Here is a 17,340-nt window from a genome sequence, read left to right on the forward strand (position 1 = left end):
GGCACTTCAGTGACGACGCTTGAAATCCGGCATTCAAAGCTCTCTCAAAAGATCGATGCAAAGCTAAATACACATGTTACCCCATGTCTCTCCAAGGCCACTCTTAGATATGAAGAACAGAAACGGACACACAGATTCCTCCAAAAGATGGGGGTGAGAATGTTACTAGGACCTTATTTATAACAGCAGAAAACTGGAGGCAATCCAAAAATCCAATAACTCAGAAAGGATGTGTGCATTGTGTCATACTCCTAGTAGAATACTAATGGCCATAAAAAGAGCAAACTATTGCTATACACAATAGCAGGAATATAACTCAGACATAATGCTGAGTGGGGCCAGACATGAGACAATCCATTCTGCACAATCCCATTTCAATGAAGCTTAAAAAAAAAAAAAAAAAAAAAAAAAAAACAGGCAAAACTAATCAATGGCAAAAGATAAAACTATTCCATTGTGAGATTTGGAGGGGGGTGGGTAGATGACTGGGAAGGGAGTGGAACAAGTGAGACATCTGGGAGATTGGTAATACCCTCTCAGGGACCAGCAAACTATAGTTGGTGGGCCAAATCCAGCCACTGCCTGACTTTATAAATAAAGTTTTATTAAGACAAGGCCACATCTATTCCTGTAGGTATAATTTTTAACTGCTTTTGTACCACAATGGCAAAGTTGAGTAGCTGCCATAGACATTATATGGCCTGCAAAGCCCAAAATATTTATTATCTGGCTCTTTACAGAAAAAGTGTTCCAACTCCACTCTATATATTGGTCACGATGATAGTTTCACACATGTTCACATGTGTAAAAGTTCATCCACCTCTCCACTAAAGATCTGTGTACTGTGCTATGCTTCCATTGTACTTCAATAATACTTTTTAAAAGTCAGTAGAGCTAAATAACTATGCTTTCTTTAAGGCCTGTTAATTATCATTCCAGTTATACGTGTGTTAAACCCTTAGGGAGGATATGGCCATTTGTGCTACTCTTGTCTTTTCGAAGCTGAGAGGACTTAGGAGATTGTCAAAAGCCAGGAAGATCCCAAAACAGCAATTAATATTGTGTCCGAACTTTCCACAGGAATAGGACGTGGCTACAGAATGGCTCGGAGGCCATTCATATAAATGGTGAACTTGGCCAAGACCTGAGATTACAGGAGATGGGAAGGGAAAGGGGGTATGGATCTCATGTGATTGATGCAAGGTGTCATACTACTTCAGGTTATTTTAGGATATAGCTTAGGAGAGCAACAAGCTCAGCTCATATTGAAATACAGTATTTATTCAGGTTAAGCAGTTTTAAGTTTCCAGAGAAAGAAAATTCTGCCCCAACAATCACATCACATGTAAGTCTTATGCGGAGAATGACGCAAATGGATGTCAGCTGTACTCTACTCCAAAGTAGCACCATCCTCATCTCTATCCCCCACATTGCAGTCAGGCTGCCACATGCATTGGGAATAATTTTATTGTGTCTGGGGTTTCCCCTCCTCTCTCTTTGCTTCTTCTGGTTTTTGCCATTTATCCTTTGATGATTAAACTAAAATTACAGCTAGATGCCATCTGGCTTGGCCTCCTTCTGGTCTAGCAGAGATTGGGGGAGAATGAACTCTGAGAACATGCCGGTGCTGGGTCTCTAATAAAATGTCTCTCTGTTTGCCCACATGGGCATCAAGCCTTAGCAAACAGAGGCAGAAGAGAACAATACCACCTGTTCATGGAGGGATGGTAATGGTCTCAGTCCTCCAAACAATGAGGCCTGTAATTCACTCCATCTTCCTCCCGAGAAAGAGCTTCACATGGCCTGCATGGTGCCAGGTGGTTTCGGAGAAAGACGACCTGCTCGGTCTAACAAGGGACGCTTCAGCAGCGGGTGTAAAGACACAACAGCTGCTCTGGTCTCGGCTGGTCTCCCAGTGACATGGCCCCAGCCAGCCTTTCCACACCAAGATAGGGATCACTATGCTATTCAACCTCAACAATTCCCACACCCCGGGCAACAGGATTTTCCAGCACTCCTCGAGACATAGCAGGCCTGAGGACACTTGCCTGTTGCATCCATCCACTCATCAAGATTTGGGGTTTGGGCTCATGCCCCATCCAAGCCCTGAGTCTGAACCAGTTTCTGTGGGGCAAGACTCACGATGCCACTAATCAAAAGGAAGAAGGGTCTGCCAGGAAGTGTGCCAGCAAGAACAACTGCAGCATCTAGTTCAAGAACATCAGGCTTGAAAATATCTGGGTCTGAGAGGGTAAAAATCAAGATAGCACTTTCCTCACCTAAAAGACACAGAGGTCAGCAGCACACTGCAGAAGTAAACAAGATATTTTAAAAAGAAGTTACTGTTGCCTTGAAATAAGTACAAAAACAGGAGGGATCCACCAAATAAAAATGTCTGCTGAGTCATACTTTTCAATGGGGCAAGAATTCACAGCTTAGCTGGGGCACAGGGCTACTTAAAAGTCTTATCCAGGAAGGTACAGATTTGAAACAGCAGAACTACCGAGATGCAACGTGGCTAGAGTCTGGTCAGACCACACACACACACACACACACACACACACACACACACAAGCTATCTGCCAGGAATGACTACAAGATAGGATTCAACGGAACAAGAGGAATTATTCAACCAACTGACATCAACTTCCAAGGAGAGAAGACCTAGAGCCAGAGCTCAACATCACAGCAACAGGTTTCAAAAGCCTCTCTTCAAAGGGTTAAACCAGAACACTCAAGAAGTTTCGGTACCATTAGTTATACCCTGAGTAACATCCATCCTGGCAAAGCCAGGCAAGGCAGACAGACGAAAATCGTATTAGTCTGCTCTCCCTCCACTCCTGCATGCTGCTGGCATCAGTTCAGTTCTGAGTCTATATTAGTCCATGATTTGTTTAGCCTTTGGATTTAAGAGAATGGAAGTACTACGTGAGCAGGAAACAGGACACTCATCAGAAGCTGGGACCTGTCACCTCTCCCTTCCAGCACTTTTAATGACATATATCAACAGGTCCAAGAGAAATCAACATTTCAGGACAATCAGGTCAAAAGTGATATTCTTAGCACCACTTAACATGATTTGGATCCACCGGAAGCAACTCTCTGGCTGTCACACAGCCTCCTCTCCCTCCCCTCGGCTAAATTCTTCCAGTTCAGTTTGCCACTTCATCTTACTTCCAACTGAAGATTCTTCCCTGAGCCAAAAACAAGAGCCAAGCCAGGGTATATGTGCCCATCACGCCTGATCAAGAAACTTAACAAAAAACACATGCTCCTCTTTCTCTCCAAATCTTTAAATCATTTTTGCAGCATTTCTGCTCATTTATTTGTTTCCCACCCTCCGCCCAGTGAATCAGCCACCACAAGCACCATCATCACCATCACCACCATCACCGTCATCATCACCACCATCGTCATCATCACCACCAGCATCATCACCACCAACATCACCATCATCCCCATCACCACCACCATCATCATCACCACCACCATCATCATCATCATCACCACCATCATCCCCATCACCACCATCATCCCCATCATCCCCCATCACCACCACCATCATCATCATCATCTAGATTGGGGGAAGGGACAGAGAATAAAAGACACAAGAGACCTACATATTGACAATTCAAGCTTCAGGATCTCTTGCATTTCCTACCTGAATTGCAATCTGGTGTTCAATCGTTTTGTACGCAGAGTAATGTGTGCTCCCGGACTGAAAATGGAGCTGTAGAAAGAAACCAAATCAAAGCGTTCTGCTTATGTCACAAACTACAAGAAAACATCTTAAGCAGTTTATGAATAGCAGACAAACCTTCCTAGATTGAACTGCAGCCTTGGCATTCAATCAAGACCTGTGTATTTTTATTTGTTGCTATGGATAAGATGATCGTAATAATCTAAGGTAAAGTTTAAAAAAAAAAAAAAAAGCACCTATTCAATAAGCAAAAAGGGAGGGGGAGGGAGCCAGGAGTGAGAATCAATGACATGAAAAGGAAAGACGGATGCCCATTAAAACATACAGGAAGCCAGTGTGCTGAGCAGGATGCTGCGGAAAAATTAACTGTGTGCTGCAAAAAGTCATCAGAATTGCGACACGTAGGCAAGAGGAAAGGTTGTGAGAAAGGATTCTGAGAAGCCACAAGACTGTAACAGGTACAAGCTCCCCACCATTCTAACAACTGGGCTCTTGCCCCTAAACGCAATTCTATTTTGGGGAAAAATAAATGTGCCAGGCAGAAGCCAGGGGCCACCCAAAGCCTTATACATTCTTTGGCAATGACTAAGGTATCAGTCCCAGGACATCTCTACAGCCTGCACTCTAGGAATCCACACTTCCCCAAAGAGGGAGCCAACCACTGCCAAAGTGGCCCCTGGCTCCCCTACACTCTCCACAACAGAAAGTGAGGTCTCTCTTGGGCCTGTCCCTCTGAAGCCCTACGGATCCCCCACCCAAGAGGTGGGTGTTGCCAAATACAACGGAATACTGGGATCCCTCACCAAGTTCTCTTTTTCCCAAACAATACTTGTTAATCTTAGGATCCTATGGATGGGGAAAACAAACACCATCTGATTTATTTTATAAACGATACAACAATCACTAAAGAATCTCAACAATATGGGAAAATGCATTTCAATTTGCACTATATGAACACGAATGAGAAGGAATTAGATGGTCCTGGGAAATCACTCCCCATTCCCCACATGGCAACAGGCATCCATTGCGATTCCACACCACTGCTATTACTGCTCCTGTCCTACTGCTGTTGCCAGAACACTTCTCTGTTACTGAACAAAATGTAACCTAGCTTGCAAGGGGGCTTCAGATCCAATTATTTTGTATCTTGGTCCTTGCATGAAAAATCATTCAGTCCACACGGGTTTTGGGGGTGGGGGGGGGGACAAAAAGAAAAGAAAAAAGAAAGAAAGAAATTCATAAGAACTTTTGAACCAACTGAAAACAAACACAAAACAGAAGTAATCAAATTTTTAAAAAAAAGGTCTAAATTTATATTGCTAAAAGTCCCCACTTTAGCATACAATGGGCTCTGAGATCATTTTATCTGTTCCAAATAAACAACCAAAATACTGCCTATATACAAGTCAGCTTGTCCCCAAAGCTTATTAATCAAGGTTAAAAGGGGAACAACACAAATGAGGCCAAAAACACATTTTTCTTTTACCTGTCAAAGCAGAGTGATTGAATCACTGAATCACGCTCCCTAAAACAACACAAGATGTACACAGAGCAAGTGAAGATAAGCCCACCCCCTCACAGCCCCCACCCACTCAGAAGCAGTTCATCTAAGTGAATCTTGGAAAAAGAAAGATGAATTTGCGCCCTTTGCCCCCCTGTCCTCTCTGTGAAAACTGCCAGTCACTAAACAGTGATTGCACTAATTTCTGTGACAATTCCACATCGTCTTAAAACAATGTTTGTGCTAGGAAAGTTTGGAATTCTTGGCTAGAGAGCAGCTCTTGGGGGGTGGGGGGGGGCGGTGTTCCTCCTTCTAAGTCGAGAGGCAACAGTAACAAGTTGTCCCCCTTTTCAGCAGGGTTTTATTCTCCTCTTTTCCAACTGCCTGATTCAGAGCTTAATGGAAACTTGTCCAAGCTTTTCTTCCCACAAACCCTGCAGAGCCCCTAGGCAATCTGTACTCAGGGTAACCACAGGAATCTTAGATTGTCAATTAAAATTGAATGGACACCTGATAACTATGTATATGTCGTGGAAACAAAATTTCATATAATCACAGTCTTATGAATAAATTAATGAAACTGTGGCTAATCCAAACTCAATTTTCACTTGTCCGGTTCCATTCTTAATCCTTGAGTCCAATCACCACCAGGACAACACAATCCCAGAGAGAATGCCGCAATTAAAACAGTAAAAATGCAGCTGCAAGGTCCTTAAGGATCTAGTTGGACAAAGTTAACACACACACACACACACACACACACCATTCTAATACTACCAAGCAATGTAACTTTCCTCCTCAGGTGTCCAGCCACATGGAACAACCTGGACCAGCTCATAAATATACACTGAACAAGCTCCAATCAGATCTTCACTGCCAGCCAGCAACCACTGTGTTGGGAGAGATCCGGAGTTAAACTTCCCCCAGCTACACTGACAAAGACTTACAATTTTCTCGTTTCTCCTTTGGGTTTCCACCCCCTCTTTTCTCAAATACTGTTTTCTTAAACATACACTTCCAACTGCTTTTTTGCTTCCCAATAAAACACAAAGATGCCTTGTTCGTTATAGTCTAGCTTTTTAAGACAAAGACAAAATACAAGGACCCAGTAAAAACTTGGCATTCTGGACTGGAGCAAGAATTCATTTCTCTCTCTGTAAAAATCTCTAAGGAAGGAAAGAACAAGAGATGGCAGTTTTTTTTCTTTTTCTTTTTCTTTTTCTTTTTCAGAAGAGGAGGGGAGGTTCTGAGACCCAGCATGAGGCGACCACCTAAGGTTCATCTAAGTTTCAGAGTCAGGCTCCCACATGCCTCCACCCCTAGGACGGCCCTGCTCCTGGTCACCTGCAACACTCCACATCGTTGTCACTTCCTTCGCCAGCGACTGTAGCTGTAACCCCATGGGCATGCAATGCGCCCTCAGCATGGTGCCTCCCTGGAGCATCCTGGGTCATCACCAAATGAGAACTCCAGGGTACTTTTCATTTAATTCCTTCCCAATAAAACTTTCAACAAAATAAACCTTCCCTTCCCGTGTGCTTGTTTACAATGGCCAAGCCCACCCACCCATTCGAACACCCCCAGATGATCTGGCCCTCACTTGTCCAGAGGAAGAATCATGAAGATGTGGCTGTGCTTGACACGGGCTTGCACAATTCCCCAGCAATTAAAAAACCAACAATTTACAATGAGCTGCTTCCCATATTATTACCATATCTAGATGTCTCTTGTTTTATTCCTAATCACTACCACTGGCCCTTAATTTGATGTTTCAGATACAAGACATCAGAGATTTCCAGAGAGGAGAGAAAGAAAAACCACTTTTTCAACCACAGAGATCTCATCCTCAAAGGTATAAGTAAAAACCCTGTGTTGGTTTTTCCAATACTCCGTGAACGTACGATGACGTTCAATTCCTTATACCTCTTCATTCCACTAAATTGCGAAGAGGTGGAGCATATGCTTTATGTTCAGTTTTTATGAATCACCTGGCTTTCTTTTTTATTTAAAGAAAAGAATCCAGATTAATTCCCCTTTTAAAAGGTTTTGGTTTGGGGGATTTAGGGTCTACTTTTACGCTGTAGCTACTACCATGAGCCACCTGAAGTTTAATTTCCATGTCATTAGCTTAAAAGACAGAATTTTGCTGTCATTAGTACATCTAAGACTTTTTCTTAGGTCATCAGTCACTGTTCAGGACGGAGACAGCATCTCTAGTCCTATGCTGTGAACCTCTTAGATCTAATGGAAAATGAACTTCTGATCAGAACTTTGGGTTACTGCCGCCTTTTCAAAAAAGTGCTAAGGGGGCCTCTGACTTCCCCAGGGAAGGCAAAACCAGTACTGACTGGTAGGTATGCCGGCTTAAACAGTCCTCCCCAGATCTAGACATCGAACACTTGTACCATCCTAAAACAACAACTTAACAAAGGCATCCCCTTTTCACTTCCTGGCATTCTCCTTTAGAAATTCTGCTGCAACAAAACGCATGCCTCTAGACACAAGAACAATCTCTCCTACTGTCTCGATGTTCCATCCAAGGTCTATTTACCCTCATTAATTTTTCTTTTCTTTTCCTCAACCTGAAACCATCAGCTATGAGTCAGAGAATGATCATTAACTTTTACAGCTTCCATACACATCCACCTACTCACATTTGGGAAAAGAAGACTTGCAACATTGCCTGAGACCAAAATCTTCCATGAAAGAAAAGGGGGGGGGGGGGTGGAAATCACTTCAAGAAAGCTATAGATGTAGGTCTATGGGGGGTGGGGGTAGGGGGTTACATTCATTGTTTTTCCACTTGGTACTGCAATCTGGTGCAAAAATAAAATAAAACTTCAACTTGGTTACAGTGATAGGCATTTCTGGGCTGATTTCTGAAGAAAAACGAGAAGATTTTCTTCAAACAGCAAAACATAATTAAAGTTCTTAAACTGGGGGGAAGGGGCGGGAGGGGGGACGAGATGAAGTGAATCAAGTTTCCTGCTCTTGTACGAAACACATTTCTAGCGTATAAAAACACGTGGGCTAAGGTGCTGAGACATGTTCCTAACACAGCATTTTTCATTAAAAGTTGCTACATTAACACTCTTAAAATGATGCCCTATCATTACTCCACTTAGCAGTCACAGCTCTGCAACTCATAACGAATTAATTTGCATTAATGTGGGTTTCATGTGTCCTTCCCTGGGTATGCCATTGTGATTTGGGCTTAATAAAACTGACAAGACAGTAACATAGTGCCTTTTATTTCACTTTCCAAAACAAACCAACCCACCCGAAGACCCACACAAATCCTCCCGATTTTTTAAGCATTTTGCTAATATATTTAGTACATCATAATTGGCCCAGCACGCAGAGACCTAGTTATCTTCTCAGTAAATATTTATAGCATCATTCTTTCCCATTCATTCTGCATTTTCTTGGAGAATCTCACTGTAGCCTACATCTGCAATTCATTGACTTTACAATTTACCACATGTTGGGATGGGAGAGGTCCTAGCTCCATTTGAATCACTACACAAATATGCAAGTGATTTATCGGTTTCAAACTGAAGGCTGCAAGAGAAGGGACTCCACTTTTCCTGAACATTACTTCTTCTGGCAGACCATGAACAATTACAGTTCGTACTAATTAAGCTCTGTAAATGTGCTGTGCCCTGCTAATGCCTACCAGGCCTCAAATTTATTTTCATGATGCCAAACTTTAGTGAGCAATTTTAACTCCTTCAGAGCTGATCCCACTAATAATAGCCCTTCCTGCCCCCATAAACAGAACTGTTTGGGGCTACTTCACGACAAAAAAAAAAAAAAAGAAGAAGAAGAAGAAGAAGAAGAAGAAGAAAATATAACAGGCTGAATGACCAGCCCGAAATCAGATGTGCCTAAGGAAGAAAAACCTATCCTGGGAAAACCGAAGAACACCACGGCTGATAACCCGTTCATAGATCCCACAGCCCCATCTTTGTAATGAGCTGTTAAGGGATTCATATCTGTCCCTGAGGGCTAGTAAGTTTCTGCATTCCATTGATTAGAAAATAAAACCTTTCAGCCTCAGTCTTTAAATTTGGGCTGGGTGGAGGGAAGAATCCGGCCAGAAATGACAAAGCCATCAGCCCCCTTTCAAGACTTACCTATGCACCTCACAAACCCACTCCCCCTTTACCATGTGGTCCCTTTGTAACAGACACACTGGAACAGCCCACTTTTTAAAAAATAAATTAAAATCGTCAGGATAATTGGCCCCCACTCTCTCTCATCGGGGTCTCAACCACAGATGCCCCACCCCTAGACCCTCATACAAACAACTGATATGAAACATATCTGTTGCTAGATAGAGCATTTTAGGTGAGGAATGGATTGGAGCTACTCTATGCTGAGCAAAGCAATAGGTTTTCACAGCACCCCCCCCCCACCATGGTACTCTCACTTCTCATAAGAAACTTCCAATTCCCAATTTCAACCAAGCCATTCCCCCGAGCGCAATTTTTTTCCCATCCTCTCATATTTTTTTCTAGACTTTCTTAAACAAGCATTTATGCTGCCTCCCTGGCTACTTTTCTGTTTCCTCCCCCCAGATAATAGAGCACTTTTCCCAAATGAGTGGTTTTCTCATCCCCAATGAAACCTGGAACTTTTTTTTTCTTATCCATTAAATTCCTTTAATCAACTCTCCTCACCCACCCAACTTTTTTTTTTTTTTTTTTAAACCCTCACATTAACTAGTGTACTATGCAACGTGCGTATCTGCCCTTCCAGCTCAGTGGAACATCATATAAATTAAAGAGCCATCTCTCGTATCAGGTTTCTCTAAGTGTTCTGGGAAATATGCACAATATAGGCAACACAGTCCAAGGGGAAGAAAAAAAAAAAAAAGAATGAAAGAGAGAGTGAGAAAGGAAAAAAAGGAAAAAGGAGAAACCAGAAGACAAGGAGAAAGATGCAAACAGCTAGAGCAACTTTGCTTTTGAAAAAGGCGTTTGTGCAGAGCCCCCACTGAATTTCCATCCCTGAAAGTGCTCTTTATAAATGTGTATAACAATAGCCTAGAGGAAAAAGTACAAGTCAGCTGCCAAAGGAGAGGGTGTCTGTCTCAGTAAGCTCAGATTGTAGAGGTGGGGGTCACGGAAGGGGGAGGGCAGCATCTGAGATGGGCTCCCCCCCACCCTGCCCCCCCATCTCCCTGCTTATAATTAGTGAGAGAAATTTGAGCTACTGCCAATGTCTGCGGACCTTGAATATTATAAGGCCAACGTGGCGTCAAATATCTTAACATTCATAAGTGTTATGGGCTGTAAATAAAGCCTGTGGATTTATGACCCGGTGGCGCTTGCCAGCAAAGGACTGGGGCACATTTCTTTCAGCAGACCTGTCGAGGTGCAAGTTTGCCTTTGGTTGTAAAATTAACCATTTCCTTCACAAATGTGCTCAATTATAAGTCAGAGCTGAAGATTTACTTACACGGGTGCCAATATTCCCTCGCAGGAGAGACTCAGACGCCCACATTACACACCCCTTCAAAAAGAAAAGCCTCCAAGAATTGATTCGCCCCTCCTTTCAAAACTTCTGAAATGTGTCACCTTAGAACAGTTATAAACGTGGGTTACAGATATTATCTAAGGCCACTTACCAAAAGTAAAAAGCTTACACCTACCACCTTGGAAAGTGCTTATTTATTTGGCAGCTCCAAGGTTTAAAAAACAAAACAAAACAAGAAAAGGAATAAATCACTCCTTGCCTGCAGCCCCGTCCCTTCCCCCAATATAATGTCATCTACTTCCTGTGTAGGAGAGAGCTTCGTCTAAATCCAGGTTGTCTCATACTTAACTGCCAATAAACCAACTTCCACATAACTTCCAGACAGCTGGGGAAGAGGTCCTCGGAGTTTTAGTCATGGTCCAGAAACACGCGTCCACACAAAAATTTGCAGCTGTCCTTTCTCTACAGTGCATTTTTAATGTGATTCGGGGGCCCCTGTTGTGAAACATCTGACAAAATGTAAAATCCTCTTAGATACCTTCTCCTTTACCCACTGTGCATGTGTAAGAGAAGTTGCACCCGGATTTCCCAACCAAGGAAAATCTAGGCACTTTTTGCATGCACACAAGCACCTCGTGGGATGTGTGGAGGCATTCAAAACCTGCAAAGGCTTCTACTGTAATCTTTGAAAGCACAGCCTCTGGTGCAACTATTAAAATGCTAGTTTTCTAAAGCAAATATTTTTTTAATGGCGCGCAGAACTGCAGTTATCCTGCGCTGCGAACAGAACAGCATTCTTGATTTGCCAGCCCCCGGAAACCTTCCTGTAACTTTTTCACAGCTTGCTAAGAAACAGAAAGCTGACCAGCTTCCAGCAGTGACTCTAAATGAAATCCGTATCAGTAAAACTAAAATCAAGGTGGAAGACTCCTGGCAAGAACCGGGATCGTCTGCCTCCAAATCTTTTCTCAATCAGATAGGGGGCATCAGTAAAAGCTACTTCCCTTAAGCAGTCCAAAGTTCCCAAAAACACTTCTTCCAGATAAGCACTTCAGCCCGCCCCCCACCCCCCCACTGCCTAATAGCTTGTTTCTGGGGGTTCAGAAAGCTTTAATTTCAACAAACTGCAAAGCGCTGGCATATTAAATTTATAATCATTAAAATATGACTTATGGGGTGAATGTTGAGCCCATAATCCATACTGCAGACATTAAACCCCAACCTATAAAGATTAGCACAGAATTAATACTGTTGCACTGAGATTGGAATCTAAACATGTTCGCCATAAATATTTCTGAAGGAGATGAAAAACAATTAGCATAAATACCAAAGAAGGGCAAGAACACCTGTTCTTTTTCAGGGCGATAAGCATTTTATTGTTCTCTATTTAAAATGTAATGACCTGTGTAATTACAGTAATATTACATTGTTATGTAGGGGCTTGGAATGTCACACTTTGAAAAGTGTTGTCAAAACAATCAGGGGTAAAGGTGGGGGGTGGGGGGACAAGCAGGGAAGGACCACCATTAACCCTTCACACTCTAAGGTCTAAATCTTTTGTATTAGAAAGGATTATGTTGTTTGAGTGAGGAAAAAAACATCCATTTTTCACAAGCCAGAAAGGGAAGTTGTTTGCCGGGCTAAATAAAACCCCAATGAATAGGCCCCTCTCGGTTTCTTTTAAATGCTGGATTCCAAGTTCAAAAATGAATTCAAGATGCTGCTTATTTATTTGTTCAACCTAGTAGCAAACAGCTCAGTTAAAAAGCAACTAACTTTGGGATAAAAGGGAGATGTGAGAGCTCTAATAATCAAGTCCTAAAAAGAAATCTCAAACCTAACAAGAATCCCGACCACCCTATTCCTACTTCTCCTTTGGCAAGAGGGAGAAAGAACCGTGAAACTACTTTTTCCTATCAACTTTAATATGGTAACAATACTCTTATCTTTAGTATACAAATGTTACCACAGTTCTAATATTTGCTGTTCTATCACTTCCCATCAACTTCACTAGATCTCTCTCCCTAATGTAGTTTTGTATTCGAATCTGTCTTTTTAAAAGCCATTCCTATTACTGTATCAAAGACTAAATTAATGTTATGCAGAAAGCTTTGTCGTTTTAAAATAAAATTATTACTATCGAGCTTTACGGCGTCTTCGGCAATTAAAGCATTATTCTTGAGATAATGTATTATTCATCATAGCTGATTTAACGATACTCCTCAATTCTTTACATTCTTAAATAGAAAAGCAGGAATCAGGGATCCAAAGAGTTGGCTTTTTTAAAGGATGCAGCTGCTCACAGGTACACTAATAAGGAACAGAAACCGTAGCAAAAACACCACCACCAAGGAGGGTCGGGTAAAGAAGAAAGCATACAGCTAGTTTGTCTTTACACCTTGCCCTCAAAAACACACTCTATGAAGCACTGAGAATTTCAGATGAGCATGAAAAGACCCCTATCTTGCCTATAGATGCCCTCGGCAGCTGTATCAAATCTGGAATTGCAAGCCGGCCCTCTGATCGAAGACGTCAGGAGTGACACGCAACAGCCTCCCGTCCCCATTTCTATCGCTCTGCTTACTGGCCTAAATAAATAACTTTAATTTTGGAGCACAGAGCCTAACCCAGGTAACAGAGAGGAAGGAGGAAGGGGCAGTTACACACAAAGATGTCTGTTGGTGTTTGACATGCAAATCTCAAAACTGCCTACTGAGTTCAGAAATGTCCTCTCCTACTCAATCTGATGTCACAGCACAAGGCCACCCGCTACGTCCACAATTAAAATAACTAGAGCGGTCTATTCCTATAATGCCCACAAAGGGGACCGAGGGTTGGGAGCCTTCCTTTTCGCACCGGGAAATCATTTATTTGCCTTTAACAATTTCCCTGTTTCCTAATTACAGCACAGCACAACTGTGTTCAAGTTTCAGGCGACAGTATGGCAAGACTGCCAGCGGGTCAGACCCGGAGTTTGCAAAAGACTCAAGAAGGCCAAGAAGCCCGCCATCAAGGCTCAACATTCAGATGGCCTTTCTGATGGCGAAGTGGGTTTTTTAAATAATACCAGGGAGGAATCCATCGAAGGGGGAGGGGAGGAGAGTAGGAAATTCTCAGGGTTACTTTGGAATGCGGCTTGGTCGGGTTGGTTGGGACACAAACCCTCTGATTCTGAGCCGAATGCTCGGGTTTTAAGATGAGCTCTACTACGAAACCGGACAGAGCCTCTCCCTGCAGCTGCAACCCCACAGCCCGGCCCCTGCGGCCTGAGAGCGGGCCCTGCAGGAGGAGGTCGGGCTGAACCGCTCTACCAGCTTCCCAAGCCTGCAGAAGCCTGGGTACAGGGAAGGGGGGGGGGGGGAGATAATTATTTCTCTTTCCTAGCCATAAAAAATGACCGGTCTAGCATGCCCTTGCCCTTTTTTGCCAGGGCCCAAAAAACAAGTAAAACCTGATAGTTAATATTTTAATGCTTAAAAACACTTGTAGATCGGATCGGCTCCCGACCGGCAAGCCCTCGCTCGGCCATTAGCACCGAATCCACGGCTGCTGAACACTGGATACAGGATTTCAAATTGCTACCTCGAGTTACCGAAAAATACAGAAGTCGTGTGTGTAAATAAGGAGTGTGGGGGGGGGGGAGTGGGGGGAAACCAAAACCAGAAAAGGTGCAAAATGACAATCCCGGGAAACGAGGCACAAATGTCCAGAGGGTTGCTTCTAGAGATTGGCAATCCAGGCTTTTTAGAGAAGGGTGGGATTGGGGGCCTGGAGGGGAGGTGGTGGAGGGGAGGGGGGGGCAGTTTGAGGGAGGGGTTCAGGGCGAGGGCAGGGGGCAGCGGCCGGTCGGGGAAAGGGGATGCGCCCTATTAACAAACGTCGGGGGTGGGCGCGGAACGCAAGCTGCGGGAAAGCACCCGCGAAGCCGGGCACCCGGTGCCGCCCTGGGGGCCCCCAAAGTTGGGTGGCCCGCGAGCGGCAGCCCACTCCCGTGAAGGGGAGGCGCCCTGGGCCTCCCTGACCCTCTGCACACCCCTGGGGCCGGCAAACCCTAGTCTCTGCGCCCCCAGGGCCCACTGAGGGCCTTCTTGGAAGCTGGCGAACGCAGACCCGGCTCCAAACCCCGAGGCACCAAAATTCCCTAGAAATGCATCGAAGCGGCTCGGAGGAGGCCCTCCCCGGCTGCACTCACGCCGAGGGGCCGGTCACAGGGCCTCCCCGCTCGGCGCGGCCCGGGAGAGCCCGCAGCCAGCGCGCCGGGCCGCCGAGCCCGCCACCGCGCCCAGGGCGCTCCCGACCCCGCGGGGCTGCGGCGCAGAGAGGCAGCCCAGGGCCCCCCGAGTGTGCAGGGGCGCCGGCCTGGGGAGCGTGACCTTGGGGGGAGGGGAGGGGAGGGGGCTGCGAGCCAGCGAACGCCCCTAGAAAGCTCGATAAAGCAGCAGCCGAGGGCGCCGAGGCGCTCCTGCAGGGCCCCGGGCTCCGCGCGCTCCCCGCTCCGCGTCCAACGCCTGCGGGGCCACCGCGGTCCGCCCGCGCGCAGGGCGCAGCCCGGCCCCGGCCCCGGCCCCGGCCCCGGCGGCGGCAGCCAAGGGGTTAACCGGGGAAAACCCAAGACGCCGCCGAAGAGGGAAGGAAGAGAGAGGGAGAGAGAGGGAGAGGGAGAGGGCGCAAAGAAAGAGCCACACAGTCCTCTTCCCAGGGTGAAGAAACAAACACCACCGCCGCAGGGGGAGGGGGACTCAGAGCGCAAAAAAAAAAAAAAAAAAAAAAAAAAAGTTGTCTTCTCTTCTCCTCCCCCCGGCCCCGCCCGCCCTCCCACCAACCCAACAAAGCCCTGCTTGGAAAGAAAGGTCTCCCCAACATCACGAGGCAGCAAACTGAAAGCAAGAACATGGCGAAGTGCAAACAAATCCAGTCCACAAAAGGCAGAAAAGTTTGGAGAGTTTCGGGCCGCCTGGGCCGCGAGCGGGGGAGGGGAGCGGGGAGGGGAGGAGGCGGGGGGCGGGGAGGGAGCGAGGGCGGGGGGGGGAGGGGGAGGGGGAGGGGCAGGGCCGGGCCGGGCCGGGCCGGGCAGGGCAGGGGCCGCATGCGGGGCCGGGCGGGGGCCGCGCGCGGAGGCACTTACGGTTCGGGCGGTGGGCGAGAGCGATCCGTTGGGGAGGTAGGGGCTCGTCAGGTCGGGGATCATGATGAAGGGGTAGCCGGGGTACGGGGGCCCCTTGAAGAGCCCTCCATCTTGCCTCTTGGCCGCTAACATGGCGGGGCGGCGAGGGGACGGCGGCGGCCGCGCCGGGCGGGAGAGAGCGAGGAGAAACTTTTTAGAAAGTGCCCGGAGTCGCCGGGCGCCCCGGCAGGGCCTGCGCGGGGCCGGGCCGGGCCGGGCCGGGCCGGGCCGGGCCGAGCGGGGCGCGGGGCGCGCGGGGCTGGCGCGGGGCGGGCGGGGCGCGCGGGGCTGGCGGGGGGCGCGGGGGGCGGCTGCGGGGGCGGCTGCGGGGCGCGCGGGGCGTACTCACCTTCTTCCAAACTTTCCCGGGATTTATCTCGGAAACTTTCGGAGCGAGGCGGAGGCCGTCTTTCCGCCTTCCCGGAGGGGTGGAGGTGGGGAGGGCGAGGGGCAAACGCCACGCAGAGGGGTGGGGGAGAAGGGGGAGACAGAGGAGCGCAGGGGTGGGGGGTCCGGGGGTGGGGGTGGGGGTGGGGGGGGCAGAGAAAACAGGGTTACAAGTTTGCGCGGCGGTGCCCGGCCCGGCCCGGCGCGCCCCCGCCGCCCGCCCGGCCCCGCGGCGCCCCCGGCCCCGCCGCCTGCCCTCCCGGCTCCGCGCCGCCCGGCCCGGGGAGCGGGCTCCGGACCCCGCCAGCCCGAGGGGCTTCTCCTACCTCGGAATCGGAGGAGCTGTTTTGATTCGTTTCTGATTCATTGACTAGAGACGATTTGACATCAGCTAAATCCCTCTCCGCCGAGGAGTTTTCGGAGCTCTTCTCCTCCTGCTCGCCCTCGTCTTTGAAGGAAATCAGTTCGTCGTTGGCGCCTAGGTCATCTCCTCCACCGCCGTTCAGCTGCGGCATTTTTTTTTTCACCCACGAGCAGCAATTTTGGAAGAAAAATGAAGGGAGGAAGAAAAGCCAAAAAAAAAAAAAAATAATGATAATAATAATACCCCCGAAAAAGTTTTGCTTCCCTCCCCCCCCCAAAAAAAAAAAAAAAAAAAAAAACGTTGCAAGAAAAAGACGAGTCCAAGGTGAACTTTTTTTTTTTTTTTCCTCCTGCTTTGGGGTCTTTTTCTTCTGGGGAGGGGAAAGAGGGAGAAGGGGAGGGGAAAAGGGGGGGAGATCTTCTGCACGCGTGAGTTTGGGTTTCTTTTTTCTCTCGTTCCCAAGGATCCGATCAATGTGCAAAAAAATAATAAATAAAAAAGGGGGGTAAAAAAAAAAAAAACACACCAACAACAACAAGAAGTCAGATATAAAGAGCAAGGGGGGGGAAGCCGAAGATACAGGAGGAGCTCGTGCCGCTCGGATTTGAGTGAGTTGAAGTTAGACTGGGAGCTTTTCAGTTCAAAGGCGGCGCTGATTGACAGATAGAAAAAGGGGGATCGAAATCCGGAGGAACGGAGTAGTCTGGGAGCGGAGATTATTGACAGGGCGAGAGGAACACACT

At 46.8% G+C, this 17,340-nt stretch overlaps 1 protein-coding gene and 1 long non-coding RNA gene across 51 annotated transcripts in view; one reads left to right on the forward strand and one right to left on the reverse strand.

Annotated features, from left to right (window-relative positions):
• The window catches only part of TCF7L2 (transcription factor 7 like 2), a 282,007-nt gene extending 265,227 nt beyond the window's left edge, over window positions 1–16,780 (reverse strand). For 31 of the 50 annotated variants that reach the window (XR_012020586.1, XR_012020585.1, XR_012020582.1 and 28 more), the window contains exons 1-4: window positions 16,560–16,780; window positions 16,196–16,262; window positions 15,808–15,932; window positions 3,662–3,730 (exon numbers count right to left, since the gene is read on the reverse strand). Coding sequence is in view for 45 of the 50 variants with exons in the window: in XM_072805281.1 (XP_072661382.1) it covers window positions 3,662–3,730; window positions 15,808–15,932; window positions 16,196–16,262; window positions 16,560–16,748 (450 nt within the window). In the remaining 5 variants the exon portion in view is untranslated. The remainder of the gene's footprint in view (window positions 1–3,661; window positions 3,731–15,807; window positions 15,933–16,195; window positions 16,263–16,559) is intronic. The other 19 variants (XM_072805309.1, XM_072805287.1, XM_072805310.1 and 16 more) reach the window with 2 other exon arrangements.
• On the forward strand, window positions 15,738–17,314 carry LOC140620854 (uncharacterized). Its single transcript, XR_012020587.1, has 2 exons — window positions 15,738–15,843; window positions 16,608–17,314. It is a non-coding gene; the product is annotated as an uncharacterized lncRNA (long non-coding RNA).
• Window positions 17,315–17,340: the final 26 nt, after the last annotated feature.

This window comes from Canis lupus, chromosome 29, assembly GCF_048164855.1.
Source record: "Canis lupus baileyi chromosome 29, mCanLup2.hap1, whole genome shotgun sequence".
In the NCBI taxonomy this organism is placed as follows: Eukaryota; Metazoa; Chordata; class Mammalia; order Carnivora; family Canidae; genus Canis; species Canis lupus.